The following is a 20,650-nucleotide window of genomic DNA, read 5'->3' as shown; positions in this document are numbered from 1 at the left end:
TAAATTCTTCCTCTTTTGCCCTTTTGTTTTCTTTTTGCCTTCCAAGAAAAGCTTATAAATAGCTCCCTTCTTTGATATTTCTTTTCTTTGGCTTTTAATAGAAAGCTTATCAACAGTTGTTGCTTCTCTGGCTTCTCTCCCGGCGGTCATGCCTGTTGCTGCCTCCTCTGTGGCCCTTTCTTCAGTTGCTACTAATTCCGTGTCGGTGGTAGTGGTGTCTTCTCCAGCTGCTACGTATCTCGTGTCTCATCCCTCTGTATCTCCTGAGGGTACTAAGAAACGTCCTGCCACTGGCCCTCCAGATTCTTCTCTAGAACCTGCCTCCCCCCCTCGTCGGAATGTTCCTTGCTCTACTTTTGTGCTCAAAGGTGACGTCGTTGACCGGGGCTGCTTCATCTTACTGAAGGGCTCCCCACTAGACTCAAATCACATCTGAAATGCCGTATTGGCTATCTTCAGAGTTGGTACCCGCTATCTTTTTTCTGAAAAAGTTCTTGGCATGGGAGGTGCGCCCTCTATTTATGCCAGCTGTTTTTGTCTCCTAGACGATGTTCGTCGACTGGAAGACGATCAGACTCGACTTCCGGCTTATGCCAATTACCGTTCGGAGGTTAATTCCCGGTTCAAACAGATGAGCGCGGCCTTAAAGAGGGTGCGAGAGTCGCACCATCGGCAGGCGGAGGAAATCGCTTCTTTAAAGGCCTCCAGCAAGTCTTTGAGAACCAACCTTCGTGAGAAGATCGTTCTCGCGACCTCGTTGGAGAAGCAACTTGATCAGCGAGGTAAACAAGTGAAGTCGTTGCAGGATTCTTCTCGGTCGCAGGAGAATCATATTGCGGATTTAGAGGCTTCTCTAAACAGTCTTCGTTTAGATCGGGCGGAGGTGGAGGCAGAGCATTCTCGCTTGGAGTTGCATAGCCAGGCCCTGGAAAATCAGTTAGAGAAGGCTACTGATGTAGTTCCTATGATGTTTCAGCATTACCCTCGGTCTATTAGATCGGTTATCTTGAAAGAGTATCTGGTGGCAGACCTATCCTTTCTTTATGTTGATCTGGCCCAGTTTCACAATTAGTGCCTCTCCGCCTTAACAGCCCAAAGGTCTGCGATTGAGACGTCGTTTGGCGCTTCTCCTTCTCCTGGAGGTGTGTCTCCCGTTTCTACTTTAGCCGTGGGCTCGACTTCTCCTGCCCCTTCCTCTGCCGCTTTTTCCTTTGCTCTTTCGTCTTCGGTAGTCGGTCTTTTGCCTTCTTAGACTAGGGTTTTGGTTGGCCGTTTTATGTTTCTTTTCTTCTCTTCTTTTATTTTATTATTTTTATTTTGTAATTTCTGGAGAGTGTGGCCTCCTTTTGTGCCGCACATGTATTTCAATAATACTTCTTTGCGTTATCTTTTGTTTATTTTACCGATTTGTTTTCGTTTACTTATATGTTGCTTAACTTTGCGTTGTACTTTCTCGTTTGCTTGATAGTTGCTTTATGGAGCGTTTTTCCTGTTGTGCCTGTCATTTTCTTCGTTGACTCTGTTCCTCCCTTGTGTTGTTGTTGCTTTTAAGAGTATACATTTTGTGTTGTTTTGTTGTTATTCTTAGGAGATGTGAATCTCCGTTTTAGTTGGCTGTTTCCTTTTAGGGAGATATGTATCTCCTTCTGTTTGGCTGTTGTCTTGAGAGATATGTATCTCTTTTTATTTGGTTGTTGCCTTGAGAGATATGTATCTCTTTTGTTTGGCCATTGCCTTATGAGATATGTATCACATTTGTCGCTTGTTTGTATGGATTTGTTTGCATATTCCGTTTGTTGTTGTTGTCGATAGTTGGGTTTTTTTTCGCATTTTGTTACTTTGATTGTATTGAAATTGACATGGAGATTTTAATGATAATAAAAATGAAGGCTACTATCTTTATCCTTTGGCCTTCGGTCTTTGGCTTTCCTTTCTGTAGTGATGTTCTACCCCACTGTTTCCTTCATGGCATTAGTGTAGCATTTGGAAGCTACTTCCTGATCCTCCTTGACATTAATAACTTCTCCTGCAGTTGGTATTTTCATCATTAGGTAGCGAATGCTAGTGATTGCTCCAGAGTCGTGTAGGAACAGTCTCCCTAGTTTTCTGTTGTAAGCCAGTGGCATGTCCACGACCGAGAATGATGTTTTGATTTCCTTCGTCTCTCTCCCTCCTCTTCCAAACTCTATCATCAGTTCCGCTAGTCCATGTCATAAGATTTACCTCGCTTCCCTCATCTACTAGCAGCTTTATGACCAGGAAGTTGTTGATGATTGCTTCTACCACTAACGCGTCGTTATGTGGTCCTTTTACGTGCGTCCCATCATCCGACGAAATGGTGATTACCCTTGTTATCCTTGATTTTTTTTCTCCCCTCTCCTGTGCTTTCTCCCCCCCTCCCGAATATGACGTTGATGACTCCTGCGATTTCTTTCTTCCTTCCCATTTCCTCTTCCTTTTTCTCCTTCTTGTCGGTTCCTTCTTTTCGTTGCTCTTTTTCCTCCTTGTGGCTTGTGAACTTCCTCAACACTCCCGATTCAATCATCCTTTATATCTCCTTTTTTAGGTCGTAGCACTCTTCTGTGTCATGCCCGTAGTCTTCGTGGAATTTGCAGTATCAATTTTCATCTCTTGTCCCGATTCTATGGATCATCTTCTTGGGCCATGTCACGAGTATCCGGTTCTCTTTGACCCACATCAGAACATTCGCCTTTGTTGTGTTCAACAGTGTGAATGCCTCGGCTTTGTCGCCATATCTTGATCGATAGTCGTTGGTATACCTGTTATCGTTTCTCCAATGGTTACTTTCTTTGTATGGGGTGTACCTGCTGATGCTGTGATGGCTTGTGCCATAATTGTTTCGCGAATGTGAAGATTGCCTTTAGGAGGCACTCCCCTTGCTTTCCTCCTTTTTGGTCGTGTCGCTAGTCTTCTGCCTCCTTCCATCGTCCATATTAATGCATTTCTGAGCTACTGCCATTACCTCCTTGTAGGTCTTTGGCTTCTTCAAACTTAGCTTATCCCCTAGCACTCCCATCTATGTGCCCTTCTTTAGGCTTGTACCACCGTGTCATTATTAAGATATTCAATTTCCATGGCTTCGTCGTTGAATCTTTCAATGTGAGCGTTTCTCCCTCGCCATGCTTGCACCTGTAGAGTTCTTCTGAGCTTCTTTTAGGTAGGATGTTTGTGAAGAATCTTACCACAAACTCTTTGTTCAGCTGTCTTCATGTGGCTATTGATCCAGCTTTCAAGCTGTTATACCATCGTTGTGCCGTGTCACTGAGTGTGGTCGGAAATGCCTTGCAAAGTATTGCATCTGGGACATTCAGTAGGACCATCTTGTTGTACAATTTAGTGGGGTGGCTTGCTGTACAATCGGTTCCATCAAAGTTATCAAAGTTATGGACCTTGAGTCTCTCTGGCCATTTCTCGGACAGCATTCTTACTGCTGAGGGTGACTTTTCGTCCGTCATGTTGTTGGCGTGGACGTGCTCTCTTAACTTTTCTTTGGCTGCTTTCTACATCGCTTCTTAATGAGCCTTTGAACTTCCTTCGGGTCTACGATGTCCGTCCCTATCTCCGATCATTTGGGGGAGGCAAGTCCGCTTCTTCCCTCTCATTGTCTTCTATCGTGACTGCTTCTGAATCCTTTCCCTCCGGATCGTCGACCGTATTGGTGTGTCTTCTCTATTCCGCCCGTCCATTTATCGCTTGTACTCCGGTTCTTGTTGTTGGGTGCTTGTGACTTTATTGACTCGGTCGCTTCTTTGACCATAGTGGTCACTTCTTCTCTGAAACGCCTCATTGCCCCATCCATTGTGCGGCCCATGGCTTCCTGGAAGTCCTGACTAATCCCATCTTCAGGAGTGGGTGTTGGACTTCTGAAGCCCTGAAAGAAGATTAATTATCTTCCGGTTGTCCCTGGAGCTATGGGGTTAGGGGACTGTCTTCGTTCGATACTACAGATCCGCCAGGTAAGGTGCTTTTTTCCTTGACCGCTTGTCCCGCTGTGTCCTTGCTTACATCCTCTATCGTCGAATCTGATCAGTGAAATTTGTTCTAGGAGTTCCCACATACGGCGCCAAATGATAGATCTGGGTGTCGGATGTGATTCGCGACTTGTATCTTGAGTATCAGAACTTGTAAGTTAGTTTTAGTGTTTGGATAAGACAAATGGTTCAGCATATGGGACGTTTGTTCGTTCGGATTGCGTGTCCTGGACTTATGGGTTCGTGGCCTTTTTATAGTGTTTGTGGCGCGCCTTGTTTTTTCCTTCTTTCCTGGTCGATGTGGGATTTGTGGCACCCTCGCTTTCTCTTTGTTTATTTGCTTATTCCATCAGGGGAAAAAAATTCGACAATTTATTTAAAGCATTAAGAGTAAGTAATTCCACATAGACCGCGCAACGCAAACAAAATGGATGAGCTCATGTTTTGTAAGTACGTTCTTATTATCTCTTCCAATCAATTTGCTTTAATGATGATTACTCACAAATCGATTTAGCATCATGTAAGCTACTTAAACACAAGCATCTATGCTATTCTACAATTCTGAGCTCCACAAAAATCTTTTAACACGGTATCACAAGCATCATTACAAAGGGAAGTTTCATGTAAACTTCTTTATTAAGATCACCCTGTAGAAATGCATTATTAACATCAAGTTGATGAAGAGACCAATTCTTTATCGCAGCAATAGAAAGAAAAAGTCGATATGTAATAAGTTTTGCTACAGGTGCAAAAGTATCATGATAATCGATTCCTTCAATTTGAGTGTAGCCTTTGGCAACAAGCTGCGCTTTGTAGCGTTCAATTGATCCATCAGGATGATATTTGATTTTGTATACCCATTTACAACCAATAACGATTTTCTTAGGGGGAAGTAAGCATATAGACCAAGTGTTATTGTTTTCAAGAGCTTTGATTTCATTTGACATTGCTTCACGCCATTGAGCAGATTTCATGGCTTGGGAATAAGAACGTGGTTCATCATTATGAATGATATTAGAGAGAAAAGTGAGATGAGTGTTGCGAAAACCCTTTAAGGAGAAAAAATATGTTAGAGGAAAAACAGTAGACGAAGAGACATTATTGCAAATATAATCTTTTAGATGGGAATATGGTCAACGAACACGTTGCGAATGATTAGATGGCTGTCGATTATGTTCATCTGAAAAAAAATTATTAGACATAGGTGGAGGAAGGACATGGGAATCCGGATTTGATGAAGTAATTATAGGCAAATTGTCCATCAATGGATTCGCTATGTCAACAGAGGAATTTTGTATGGCAGGATTGGAATGAGCAATACCTCCCTTATCATTAAGAGGTGTTATGTAAATTGGTTTGACAGGTGATGACAAAGATATATCATGAAATGGAAATATAGTTTCATAAAAGATCGCGTCGTGTGAGACGTATATGCTATATGTTTTCATATCATATATTCGATATCCTTTTTGGCCAAAAGGATAACCAACAAAAATTCCAGATTTTACTCGCGCATCAAATTTATGTTGAATGTTCATATTTTTAGCAAAATATGGGCAACCGAAAACCCGTAATGAAGAGTGACAGGGAACGGTACCAAGTAAAATTTGATGGGGCGACTTGTGCTTAAGCATTGGAGCAAGAAGTTTGTTCATTAGAAAAACTGCAGTAAGAACACACTCTTCACAAAAAAAAAGTGGCAGATTTTTAGCATGAAAACGTAAAGCTCGGGCAACATCGAGGAGATGGCGATGTTTCCTCTCAACAATTCCATTTTGTTGAGGAGTCCCAACGCAAATTCGTTGGTGGACAATTCCATGATCATTGAATCAAGTTGGCATTAGTTTGGAAAGAAATTCAGTGTTGTTGTCGGAACGAATTGTTTGTAATTGATGAAGGAAAATCCCTCCATTTCTAGAATTAGTTTGTGATATTTTTTTATTGAATTGTCGATTGATTTGATTAAAAAATGAGTTAACATATGGAAAGTTTCAGATTTACTTTTCATTAAATATATCCAAGTGCAACGCGAATAATCATCGACAATAGTTAAAAAGAAACGTGAATCGTTATGTTACGGTATGGAAAAGGGACCCCATATATCAACATTAATTAATTTAAAACAATGAGAAGAGCTTGTAGTACTTTGAGAAAAAACAAGACGTGATAATTTAGCTCGCGGGCAAACATCACAACTATTATTTTTATTACTATGAAATTTAACTTTGATAAAACGCTTAAGAATACAATCCAAGCGAGATTGTGATGGGTGGCCAAGTCTAGAATGTCATACATCAAACGTATTGCAATTTTGAAATGAAAAAGCGGAATTACAGCTTGCGCAGAAAGCTAACAGAGTCCATAACGAACATTACCCCGACCAATTGTCGTCTTCGTTACTCGAACTTGAAAAAAAAAACATTCAAATGAAGAAAAAAGAATATCACAATTATTTTGACTTTATTAATTGTGAGATTGATAATAAATTGAATTTAAAAGATGGAATAAAAAAACATTTCAAAATGTGAGTGTTGGAGAATGATGAATGGTGCCTATGTGTGTCACAAGCGCATGAGATCCATCGGGTAACTGAACTAATAGATTATTTTTAATACATGTATATGAAGAAAATAGAGATAAAGATGTGCATATATGATTTGATGTGCCAGAGTCAATTATCCAACAATTTAAAATTATACCTGCTAGATAAGCTGATGGTCCATCAGATTCTCCTTTAGCTAAGAGAGCCAACATTTTATTGTACTGCTCAGATGTTAACGGTGGTGGAGCAGCATTTATGGTTGAAGACACGGATTAGGTTTTGACTTGTTTGTCTGGATATCCATGGATTGATAGCATATTGCAAGAGTGTGTCCATGCTTATTGCAATGGTCACAAAAGGGACGTTGCCTCTTTCCAGATTGACGATTTAACCGCGTAAAAGCTTGAAAAGCAGCCGAGTCAACAATAGGAGCTGGTCGGATATTGATTTCTTGTTGTTTCTCTTCTTGACGTACCGAGTTGTAAATTCATTGAATGAATGGAAAAGGTTCCATCAAGAGAATTTGGCTTCAGGTAGCCGAGAAACTGTCATAAAGTCCCTGCAAAAATTCCATTGCACAATCTTGGTGTTGTTGTTTAATGATAGTTTTGGCATTACCACAAATACATGGAGGTACGGGAAGAATGGAACCGAGTTCGTCCCACTATGACTTAAGCTGTGTAAAATATGAAGAAACAGACATGCCTTCTTGCTTCAAGGCAGTGATGGATAATTTCAATTGATAGATTTTAGGAGCGTTTGATTGAGAAAAATGCTCCTTAAGATCAATCCAAACTTGCATTGCAGTATCAGCATATAAGATACTCGGACGAATGTCCGGAGAGACTGAATTGAATGCAACTTCTTACAAGATCATTGCAGCGTTCCCAAGATGGAATATCACCTTGTTCTTTTCAAATTTGGAAAAGAACCATCAACAAATCCCAACTTGTCTTTGGCTCAAAGAGCTATGGTGATTGCATGACTCCAAGATCCATTTGTCTCCTATCAAGAGAGGTGAGACAAGAACAGCGGAAGGGCTATTAGAATGATGAATAGTGTAAGGCTCTATTTTGTTGATATGATCAGCCATGATTGAGAGTGTATGATTTCACAGCTCTGATACTATGTGAAAATATGAACTTGTATATTGTATTGAATGATAATTCTTTTATATACAAAAGAGTAGCAAAGATACAACTCATAATTTGAGCGAAATAACTAATGAAGGAAAACTACCAAATTAAATTTGTACAATATAAAACTACTATAAGTAATGGAAAATAATTTACTGCAATAACTATCATAGAATCATGAACAATATACATTGACAAATAAGTATCCCTAAATCCTGGGAAAGATATTTGACATAATATTATCCCTAATTATCGAAAAGATACGTTGAAAGTTAATGAAAAAGTTGACAGACCACCAAACTTCATGCTCCAAAAATGCCTCTCTACTTCTTATCAACATATTTACTGGGTGCGGAAATTCCAACTAAGTCATTATGTTGCTTCCTTTTAATAGATTTAAACATAATAAAGTTATTTATGAGTATATGTTTATCTAAAAAAATAAAATTTGCAATTGTTCAAATTTAACATCACATAAATAGCATGATTAGTTATTATCTAATTAACTCTCTTAAATATCATTTTCAATATATACATCAATGTAAAAGGATGTGATTACCAATATATACTATACTATATAAATAAAGGTTTCTAGAATTCTACTGTTTGCATTAGGCACATAATTTATTTAAATTTACTATCTTCATGTTTTCTTTGGCCTATTTGAACGGCAAAAGATTTGTTACATGTTATTCCATAAGATCTAACATGAATTTTTCTACCCAAATTTGTACATTTTATGGTTGATCGTTTGTTGAAGAGTGTTAGCTATTTGTTTTAGTATTAATTAGAACGAAATAAATTATATTTAAAATATTTTTCCCTAATAATCAAGAGTTTTTATTTATAAATTAATACTTTTGAACTGTTTGTTTTTTTCAAAGTAAATTTTCTAAATCCGCCCCCTAACAAGCAAGATGATGCAGTGTTAATATTTTGGTATATTAAATATGATCGTAATTTTCTTTTTCCAGTTCATTTCCTTGCTATTGGTTTCTGCCTTCAGTATCTCATGTTCCTCCAATAAACTTAACAATTCAGTCTCCTTATGGTAAGTTGTTTTCTTCAAAATAAATACAGAACTAAATAAAATGTCTAACTAGAAGAGCTATGAAGATGTTTTCTTCAAAATAAAAGAAGAAATGATAGAAAGGAAAATAAGCATTAAAGTACATTCAATCAAATTCCAAGATTCGCAAGCTCACATCTTCCTTGTCCTGCTGAAGGTTTTATTTCATGCAGTTCTTCATTCCCTTTGAAAGTATGTCTTGAATTAGATAGATTATCACTTTTGATCTAATTTAGGACTAGCTAAGCGTTCACGAGCTTAAAACTCTTTATATATTGACTAAATTTTTAGTGGTACGTGTTCTTAAACCCATTTATTCGAGCACCTTACGAGTCAGAGTACAGTAATTTGGAATATTGAGACAGCGACACATCATAAATTTTAAAGAGTGAAAATTAAATAGTTTTACCAAAGTTGTCGATATTTCTGTTCTTGATTTTAAGTTGTATGGAAAATTGAAGACGACGATGGTTTTTTTGGTGGGTTTTGGGATGTTGAAGCTGAATCTTGATTGATTAAGATAGGTTAAATAATGCAGATTGAGCGGCGTGTAAGTTTGTTTGATAAGAGAAGATCAATTTGCTAAAGAAGCTTGAACAATGTGTGAGTTTAATTGAGAAGATTGAACGACAGTTTACTTAAGAGTCGTGAATGCTGTGTAAGTTTTTTTATCTTCTAAAAAGTCGTTTTTTATTCTGTTAAATATATTTAAGAGTTTCAGGAGTTTCAGGAGTCTAGATGTTAGAATTAAAGGGTGCCACTTGCCGTAATTGTGTTGAAAATTATGTGGTCGAAAAGTTTCAATTTAATATCACATAATTGTGTTGAAATTATTTATTATCGTTTTTTAAACATATTACAACTCAAAAAGTTTCAATTTACTAGATAGTGGAGATCACATGTTGAAGGAGATCGACCTTTCAAACCTTTATTAGAAATTTTTTAAGTTAACAAATATAACAACAATTTTTTCATCGTCTTCTAGTGGCGAAAAATAATAGAGCGGAGTATATACTAGGATCAAAATTAATGTTTTCTTCATCAAATAAACGAAAAGGATTGAAGTTGTTTAGAAAATCGACATCAACTGCAAATCCTCAATCGCTATATACGTATGTCATAGTCATATCACTTGGACCTTGACACAAAGAAGTCAACATATTCAAAAGAATATTTGTTAATACTTCAGAAAAAATCAAACTTCCAAGCTTGCGAGACACTCTTTATCAACTAATTAAGTACAAACAATTGCATCATGTACGTCTATCCATCAAATGTTACAACAGAGAAGATGGACATTGAGATAAAAATTGGACGATGGTACATTATGAAAAACAATTCGATTTAACATGAATTTTATATACTTTGGATGTTGAGATTATAAAGTTTAAAACAAGAATAAGGTAAGACTCATGTATCTCTTTGGTCCAAATAAAACAAATAAAATAATATTTCACTTTCATTTGTGTTGAAATTTTAATTTTCATGAAAAAGTTAAAAAGTACTAGTTTTTTTTAAAAAAAAGAATACTTAGTATAAAATGACTTCATAAAATAAGTAATATAATTTTGTCTATCTTTGAATTATTGCTTTTCAATGTTGAAGTATAAAAAAATTAATTCAGTTCAAATATTCATTAGCCCATCAATTTACCGGTTGGTATTCATTGAAACACAAACAAAAAAATAATAATTTTTTTAAAAAAAAAAGATTTAAATAAAAATGCAAAAAATATTTTATCTACTACAAAAAAATTACAATAATATAAAAAATACCTCAAATAATATCATACTCCCTCCGTCCACAAAAGATAGGCTGATTTGAGTTTACACACAGATTAAGAATTTTAGTTATTTTAGTTAAAATTGTACTGATGGTTTGTTATACCCCTATTAAATAAGTGTTTTAGTGTTTCCTTGTAACTAACACACTCAATCTCGGTTATCAAACAAATTTTATCTTATTAATTGCATGAGTTCTAATTAACTCTATTACTCTAATTAATTACTCCAAATTTTCTACATTTTCTCTTAAAAAGATTGAGTTACCACCATTTTAGGATTAAACGCAAAGAAATCCCACTTACATATTTTGTTTCCAAACAGAAGAAGGCACTAACACATTAAATGTCCACTAATTAAATTACTCTAATTATCACAGCATAAATCTATTCATTTTCTCTTTAGATTTTTACTTGCCGCCATTATGAAAATTCTGTCCAGAAATCCTGCTATTTTATTTCCAAATATAAAAAATTTCAATATAGAATTTTCAAATATAAAATTACGTATGAGATTTTCCATAACAAGATTGCTAAAAATGAAAAAAAATTCCAATTTAGCAAATAATGAGCCACAAATTTCTCCAGATGCACAAAATTATTCTCAATCATTCCTTTTTAATTTGAATGATATGCCAGAAGAAATAGGTATAACCATTCCAAATTCTCTTATGTCCAATAAAAGCAAAACTTCACTCCTGATAAGAAACAAGCCATTATTGAAATGTTACTCAAAGAAACAAAAGAAGGAAAATTACCAAAAGGAGTAATACAGAAAATTGCGGATTACTTTTCAATATTGACAAGATCGGTAAATCGACTACATCAACAAGCAATACATGTAACAAAAGGGAGTTTACCTGATCTCTCATGTAATCTTGTGAAAAAGGTTGGTCGTAAAAGAATTGAGTTGGACTTTAATCGAATGCGAGATATTCCGTTCAGCCGTCGCACCAATATTCGGTCGCTTTCATCTGAGCTGAAATATCCAAAATCAACGGTTCATAAAAGAATTAAAGAAGATTACATCCGACCATATTCAAATGCTTTGAAGCCCTATTTATCGGAAGAAAATTTGAAAGCCAGATTGGAATTTTGTTTGTCTATGGTTGATAAAGATACTATTGATACTTCACCAAAGTTTGTCAATATGTATGATCAAATCCATATCGATGAAGAGTGGTACTACATGTCGAGAACAACACAAAAATACTACCTACTTCCCGATGAAAGTGAGCCTTTCCGAACTTGCAAAAGTAAGTGTTTCATTTCTAAAATAATATTTTTAGCTGCCAGTGCTCGTCCTCGTATCGATGTTGATACCGGTATGACATTTGATGAGAAAATCGGAATATGGCCATTTGTTTGTAAAGAACCAGCAAAGCGAAATAGCAAAAATAGAACAACGGGGACAATGGAAACAAAACCAATTATGTCGGTGACTAAGGAGGTAACTCGATCTTATTTGATTAATAATTTATTGCCTTCGATTAAAGAAAAGTGGCCATGTTTTAGTTCTAGAACTATTTATATTCAACAAGATAATGCAAAACCACAATTGAATGTCAATGATGGTGAATTTAATAGAGCAGCAAAAATGGATGGTTATGAAATCAAGTTACATTGCCAACCTCTTAATAGTCCAGATATGAACGTCTTGGACTTGGCCTTTTTTAGAGCTATTGATTCGATTCAACATAAAGAAACTCCTCGAACTTATGATGAGTTCATTTTGGCCGTGGAAAAAGCATTTGAGCAATATCCAGTTGAAGAATTGAATAACAGTTTTTTGACATTGCAATCTTGCATGCATGAAGTCATGAAGATTAATGGAGGGAATAACTATAAAATCCCACACATGAGCAAACATAGGATGATTGGGAGACTTGAGTGCAATCAAGTTTTTAATCAAGTTACAAATTCACAAACTGAAAATTATAGGACTGATGTTGTTAATCAAGATGCTAGTTTATGAACTATTTATTGTCTAGATTTGTGATTGCATTAGTTTAATTTCTTGGAACATGTTTGCTGGTATTTGAAACTGATATGTTTTCATTTATTTCATCTTTGCAAATTATAGATATGTTTGTTTATTTGTTACTCTTGTTTTACTGTTTGCAAATTATAGATATGCATGGTATGTTTTTATTTGTTTCTTCTTTACAACTGACATGTTTGCTGGAGTATCTTTTATATTGATGTCATCTTATTTTAAATTATTCAGATTATATGTGTTCAAATTAAAAGAGACTTAGATTAGATCAACCAAATTGTTCATTTCATATTTGATATAGGTAATTGGTTGCTTAAAGTAGAATAGTTTGACCCAAAAGACTCGTCAAACACTTGTACATACAAATTTCATTCCTAATTATATTGTAAAAACTACATCTGCAAATAATGAGTAATGCCATTTGTTTGATGCATAAAAACGATGGCAACCATGAGTTTGATAAGTTGAATAAGGCAAAATGTCTTATTTTTGTAATTTGAATGGTACAAATCTCATTTTTTTTAAAATTTGAAACAGTATGCATCCAATTATGCAGAAATGCTTCCTATTTATACAAATGCACAATATTATGGCTAAAAGTTTTTCCATTTTAAATAAACTTCTTATTGGTCTAATTTTCATTGTCTTGTCAATATTCAATAGTATTTCAAGTATGAGTCAGCTTTCCAGTGAACTCATATTTTCAGTAAAAAGATAAGAACTGCTCCTAATAAATCACTAAAAATTCTAGATATTGAAGCTGTTGTAATGGAATTTCATAAAAACGAGATTACAACACATGAGCTTCAACTGCGATTTAGAAATAGTTTATTTCTAACACAAAAAAGGATAGTGAAGAAAATTATGCATACTAACAGAAGATTTCAATAAATAAATCATGTACTGTCTTCTCTGTAAAACTTCATCATGTGACGAACTTCTTTGTCAATTTCTTGTTCATGGGAGATAAATCCATCTTCCTTGGGAGAGTTGTTTAAATCTAACATCACTTTTGGCTTTCTTATTTGCAATTTTTTTGGCAGACTATTTGTCATTGACATGTTTTTAGAAGATTTAGAATTTTCCATTTTTTTAGTATGTTCAGAGAAAGAAAATGAAAGAGACACTGTATATATCATCATAAACATATGGAAATTATCAAAGACTATTAATTGATGTTAATATCAAAACTTGATCAAAATTAAATTTAGTTGACTAAGCACTAACTTAACTAAGGATATTATAGTCAATTACTTAATTAACTAACTTCCTTAAAAGGAAATCAACCTATAATTTCGGACATCTAAAAAGGGAAATCAACCTATCTTTTGTGGACGGAGGGAGTAATTTTTTTTAAAAAAATTCCAACCTGTGCAACGCACAAATATCATCCTAGTTAAACTTAATAACAAGAATTGCAAGAATAATGAAAGATAAAATATTAAATCTCATATTTGAATTAACTCATACTACTAATAATATTTTAGATTTAAAAGATTTAACTAGACATAATTAAAATAATCAACAAGCTAAGATTAATAAACATAATTAAATAATTGAAAAGAATAAAATATACTTGAATTAAAACCTGAAAATATTCTAAACACAAAAACTTGAGTTCCACATTTCAGAGCTTTAAATCACAAAAACTAAAACTGAGGACTAAAATGTAATTAACCTAAAATGATTGTTTGCAAACCTAAAAACTAATGAAAAACTAAATCTAAACAAAAAGTAACTATATAGCCTTGGGTTAAATTTATAAATGTGGGAAATCCTAGTAATCTATTTCAAATCAAATCTTGGTCGAAATAGGACTCTTAGCGAAAATAGGAAAAATCACAAAACTCCTCGTGAGATCATCTTTTCGGCTACCCCAATCCTGCCGAGTGGCAGGATTTTGTGAGCTCGAAAGGAGTTTTGCACAAAGAGTAATCCTGCGACCTTGCCATTGCAGTCCGGCGGCAAGAACCTTGAACTCGGCAAGATTCACTTCAGCGCCACCAGTAATTTCAGAAAGTCATAACGCTTTAAACACACCTTCTAATGACTTGATTTTTGATTCATTGAAAGTCTTGTGATTTCTAGTTTATATATTATGAAGAACATAAATTCATCATAGATCTCTAAGTATTCCAAAATATTCAATTGATTGAAAAGGGTCAAATCTGCAAGAAAACTAATGCGACGTGCAATTTGTCAATCTTCAAAACTTCATAGGTTGAGCTGGACAACTCCGAATGATATAATTTTGAAGATATGGAAATATTGATATGTCTAATTTAATTCGTATGAATGACACTTTCTCATATGAGGTCTTGAAGAAGGACATAAATATCAGTTCATGAACAAGGATCAATTTAACATTTTCTTCGTTTATTTGCAATTTCCTTTGATTCCTAATCCACGTCTTTCTAGCATACATTACCTATAAAATAACACCTTTTCATGCATAGTTTTCTCAAAATAATATATAATGCACACATTATATTTAGAAAAAGTATTGTACAAATTAAGTGTGTCAAATCCCTCCACACTTAACTTTTTACTTGTCCTCAAATAAAATAATCACCTCAAAACAATTTTCACTATTTAACATAAAAAACTATCCTAAGCAAAACCAAACTCATGCAACCAATGACCACTTGCAAACACATTTTGAGTTCAATTGACCTTAAACTCAATTGATAATTATGAATTTACTCAAGTTAACAAAAAGTTCACAAAACACAAAATTACTAATGAGTTAAAATCAAACACAAAAGATCACAGTTTCATCGTTATCCAGAATTGCTTAGATGTCTAAACAATTAGAAGAACTTCGAATCCTCAACCACATTCAAACTTTAAACCAAAATTTTTTCTCACAAGTTATCTCTCGAATCACACAATTGTTTGGGGTTTATATTTTTTTCGTTTTTTTCTAACTCGCTACAAATTGAACTGTTTGCAATCTAATCATAAGTCCACTACTCGAAACAAATGAGCACACAAATCAAAGGGTATTAATTATTAATTATAATGACACTAGGGTTAAAGGTAAGAATTAAGACTTCAATTAGTTTAAACAAGCTAAAATTTGAAAACAAGCACTTTGATGTTCATAAACCAAAATTTTCTTTTTTATATATATTTTTTTCTTTTTTTAGAAGCTTGTTCTTTTCTTCATTCTTTTGATTTTTCCTTCTTTGTTTTTTTTATTTCATTGCTTAATATTTTAGTAAATTTCATATCTTTTTATTTCAAGTTTTTGTTTAAATCTTAACTCGTAGGATTGTTAAAAGTTAGAAAAAAAAGGGTGAATACATGTGTGTAATTTAACAAGAAAACGGGTTGGCTTAAAATTGGTTATCAAAATAGGGTAGCTTTTTTTAATGAGAAAATAAATGTGTAATATAAGTGCCCAAATCATATTCATTTCATCACATATCTCATATGTTCTTCAATCAAATTAAAATTACAAGTTTTGGCAAATAAGTAACAATTAACACACTTAAAAAAATCATTTAGGTTCAAAATAGCTCTCGATCTTCAATATAGAATTGTAAAAGTCATCTCAAAAATTCAATAATAAATTTAAACAATCCAAAACTTAATATACATTGAAACATTTGACAATTCTATAACTCAAAAGTAATAAAGTTTTTTGCGAAAAATTTGTTAAACTCAAAAATTAATATATACAGTTAACATAAAATCAAACTCATAATTTCAATCAAATATTTCCAAATAATCAAAGATTAACAAAAATTAAAGTTTTATAAAGGGTAGTCAAAACATGTTATCAAGCTCAATATGTTCCAAAATTCATAACTTCTACTTGTTCAAAAAAAAATTCTCAAAAGACTATGAAATCTTAAAAAAAAAAACTAAAACTGGAAAAAAATACCTAAAATAACATGTACAACAAAACAAAACAAAGTAAGCGTTCAAATACCTCCATACTTAAATTTTCATTATCCCCAATGAATACCCAACACAAGAAAACAATTTCAATGAAAAACAAGTAAGGGATAAATAAGTACTTAGCTCAAATGAACCTCTACTCCATTTTTGTTGTTTATGCGATAAAGATTTGGTTTGACTCCCAAAAATCACTTACTTATGGTCAATTAGCTCGACTTTTTTTCCCATTTCTCTATTTAAAGTCGAGGATAGTTTCCGATGTGTGGAAATCTTTTGCTAAGTTCCAAACACCATAGTTTTTTTAAGAGTAAGTAAGCTCAAGAGATACACTCAATGTGGATTTCAATGGTTCTTCTTTGATGTGATCTATAATATCTTCATCATGATACATTTCGATGTTCATGGTCAAAATACGCCAAAATGGTTTGGGTATGTCTGATGAATTCTTGATGAATAACTTATAAAATCATGCAAATCTTTCCACCAAATGATGAATATATGGCAAATAAAATTTGTCATTGCGTTTCTCTTTGATATATTTCCTAAAATCACGCAATATAATAATTTCCTTCTTTTTAATCAAATGGAAAGAAATTACATGAAATAATTCAGAATTTTAACTAAGCATGCATTGTTTACTTTGTGTTCAAGCTCAAGTTTTGGGAAACATGAAATGGAATTTACTTTTCCAATACTAACATGTAGAATATTATCATTTTTATCCATATTATGCAAATGCAAAGATGCATCTTCCTTCATAACCAAATCAACATGCTTATAAGATTCATCTTTTAATGGAATTTGACATAAATTATTTCAAAAGGTACCTCATCTTGACCTATCCTTAAGGTCAACTTATCTCCCACTGTTGATTAGAGCTTTGCTTGTGATGAGGAATGATCTTCCAAGAATGGGACAAAAATCTTCATCTTCTTTCATGTCAGGGCAATGAGGGTTATGTCTTAGCAGATAAAGACTTCACACCTCTGAAAATCTCTTGATAAAATTTGGCATAACTTCATTAATAAGGTTTGATGAGTTTTCTAAGACGATATACGGTTCCTTTCTGGCTTGAGCCCTGGTGGGGAGATAACACGTTCCTTTACTAGGTTGCATCGAGAATTATTTTGGAGGAGGAAATTCATTGCAAAGCTAGTGCCTATGTTGATAATAACCAACATTGGAATTAAGCCAAGTTTTTAGAGTTCATTCCCACGTCTTGGCTGATTAAGATTGCCTAGATTATCCCACCATAGCCAAGTCATGGCAGTGGTTTTATTTTTTTTAGAGTTTAGCATCGACGAGATAGTTTACTACTCAAAACATATACAATTCGCTTGCAGCCCTAACTGGAATGAAACTGATAATTGCTGAAAAATTATCTGGAGTTGGAAAGGTCCAGAGAAAAATTAAGCATTTTTATGGCTTGTTGTTTATGATAGATATATTTGTAACACAAAAAGAGTTCACATGCATCTAACCACTGATCTGCCATGCTCGCAGTGTCTTGTAACTAAGGAGAATAAAGATCATATGTCGCGATATTATATTTTTTCCAAACAGACTTGGCTCAGATCTATCCACAAAAATATAAATCAAACCTTCTCCAATATGGAATTCAAGGACTGAGTTTTGATGAATTTGTTAGGGCATAACACCTCGAGTTGCAAGGACGATTGCTAGTATATTTTCAGGATTTCTCTATGGAGAATTTGGGCGTAACAAAATTGTGTTGGGTAATAAAAGGTCTTACGTCTCAAATTGTTTCAGATATACAGGGAAGAGTGAGTATATCAAGATAACTCATGATAATATTAGACATAATAAACTTGTGCATGGCAGCAAGGTTGTTTCAATAAGCTTGCAGTATCCTCTAGAAAATTGGATAAAGGGTTAATACTGATGCTTTCAGTTCGTCGACGAGAATTGCCAAGGCTGGTGCGATTATTAGAGATGATGACGGTCATTGGCTTAATGGGTTTTCCAGAAACTATAGAACATGGTTTGGCGATAGAAGCATAATAACGGCTGTGCTTCATGGTTTGCAATTGGGTTGGAATTTAGGCATCAAAAAGGTTATTCTCAAAGTTGATAACCAAACAGTAGTTGAGAAAAATTTAGGCAGGTCAGAAGGTGCACATTTTTCTAGCATTATGGCGGCGATCATAGCTTTTCTGAATAGAGATTGAAATGTTAAGATTTATCATTTTAGGGAAGCAAATTGCTAAGCGGATCACGTTGCATGTTTTTTTTATGTGAAAAATATATTAAGCCACAAAAATGGCAAACCTTCAAACATTAAAAGTTCACGCACAAAAAGAGGCATAATGTACTTTAAAAGTTACGACTCAAAATGTGGATAAAACAAAAACAAGATCATCCGAATATAATACAATCCGGATTTCTAAAGAAATCAACCCGGAATAAGAAAAACTTGTTACATTATATTTGTAGTAAAAACCCGCTGAAATAAAAACATCTGACAACTAAATCTTAACCTCAGAACGCTTTTGATAAATATTATTTAGGCTTTTTATATGTGTTATTTCTCCAACATTTATTTTTTTTACTATCCCTTTTAATTTTTTACATTTCATACCAACTTTTTTATGCTACCTTTTGGAAAATTTTACTTTCTATATTAATTCTCATTTTCCAATATTTCTTTACCATTATTCTGTATTTAATATTTATCATATATTTAATTTTTAATTTTTTTGACTTTTTGGGATTTTCATTTTTTTTAGTATTAATATTTTTTGCCAGTTTTGATATTAACACAATATCAACAATATTTAATAAACTAATTAATTTAAATCTTTAAATCTTTAATTACACTAATTTTTATTTTTCATCATTATTTCAATTTAATTTTTATTTTTTATTTTATTTCACGTACAATGTTACCTTATTTACTATTATTAAAATTAACTAAATATCAACATAATATCAACATAAAATCAATACAAAATTAACATTGTGAAATTGCAATAATTCAACATTATTATTATCGTCTTCACCAATGCTAAAATCAACAAAATATCAAAAAACAATCAACACAATATCAACACTGTATATAATAATTCAACATGATTATATTTTTTCTTCCCCAGTGCTAACATATCATCATCTAGTCTCAGTTTAATTTTATTTGTTTAGTTTATTTCACAGACAATATTATCTTATTTTTCAATGTTAAAATCAAGAAAATATCAATTAATTATCAACACAATGTCAACATATAATCAATATAAAATCAATAACACTGTAACATTACAATAATTCATCAATCAACCATCATCAAATAATCGTGCTACAGAATCAAAAAATCTCAAAAATACAACCAAACACAGTAAAAGTGCAGAAATAACAGATTTTTATCTATAAATTTCAAAATTATTTTATATAACATGAAAAGATAATCTTTATACATGTTTAATGATGAAAAATTATTGTTACATAGAAAAGTAAAGAAAAAAAATTTGTAGATCTAAACGAAGAAGAAGAGAAACGATGAACTTTATATCTGATGAAATCAAATTTAAACCGGCGATAATAACAACGAGCGAAAAAAATGAATTCGACGGCGAGACAAAGATAGAACGGTGGAAACAGAGCACAAAACACAGATCTGAAGATGCCGATATATTGGATTGAAGGTGAAGCTGATGACAGAGAAGAAGAAAAAATTGTGCGAAAGATGAGTTGACAGAGAGAAAAGAGAAAAATATGAAAACAGAGAAAATAATTGTAATTATGAAAGTTTGTTTTGAGAGGAATGTACCATACAAAAGAAATAATATCTTGCTCCGTGTACCGTATTTTAGTGATACAAAAGTAGGAATAGTATAAATTTTTTTTTTTTGGAAAAATTGATCAAATCTATAAAAAGCCCATTATTTAATTGAGTTGATTTTTCACGATAGTCCGGATGTAATGCGATTCCGTTTTTAAACAGAGCTAGATTTTGTGTTTGTTGTTAACAGAAGTTAACGGGGTTTATTAGTACCATTTTTTTTCAACCACGTAAACCACGACCTGAAGAAGAGTCGGGGGTCGAACACCCGACCTCATGCACTATAAGGATTAAGCACCTGAGCATTAGACAAAATACTCATGTCATAGTGCCATTCCTTGAATCTTACATGATTTTCACGGAGTTTCATAGGATGAGTGTTCATGTTTAATTTTGTTTAGGCCTTGCCTCTTTTCTTTTACAAAAAGATAAT

The 20,650-nt window shown here is 33.5% G+C and overlaps 1 protein-coding gene across 1 annotated transcript; it reads left to right on the top strand.

The window, feature by feature from the left end:
* The first annotated feature begins 11,243 nt into the window (after positions 1-11,243).
* LOC126668186 (uncharacterized) lies at positions 11,244-12,494 on the top strand. Its single transcript, XM_050361398.1, has one exon. It carries the CDS (start codon positions 11,244-11,246, stop codon positions 12,492-12,494), a length of 1,251 nt encoding a protein of 416 aa, XP_050217355.1.
* Positions 12,495-20,650: the final 8,156 nt, after the last annotated feature.

This window comes from Mercurialis annua, linkage group LG2 (assembly GCF_937616625.2).
Source record: "Mercurialis annua linkage group LG2, ddMerAnnu1.2, whole genome shotgun sequence".
Lineage (NCBI taxonomy): Eukaryota > Viridiplantae > Streptophyta > Magnoliopsida > Malpighiales > Euphorbiaceae > Mercurialis > Mercurialis annua.
This window is presented reverse-complemented; position numbering and strand designations above follow the sequence as displayed.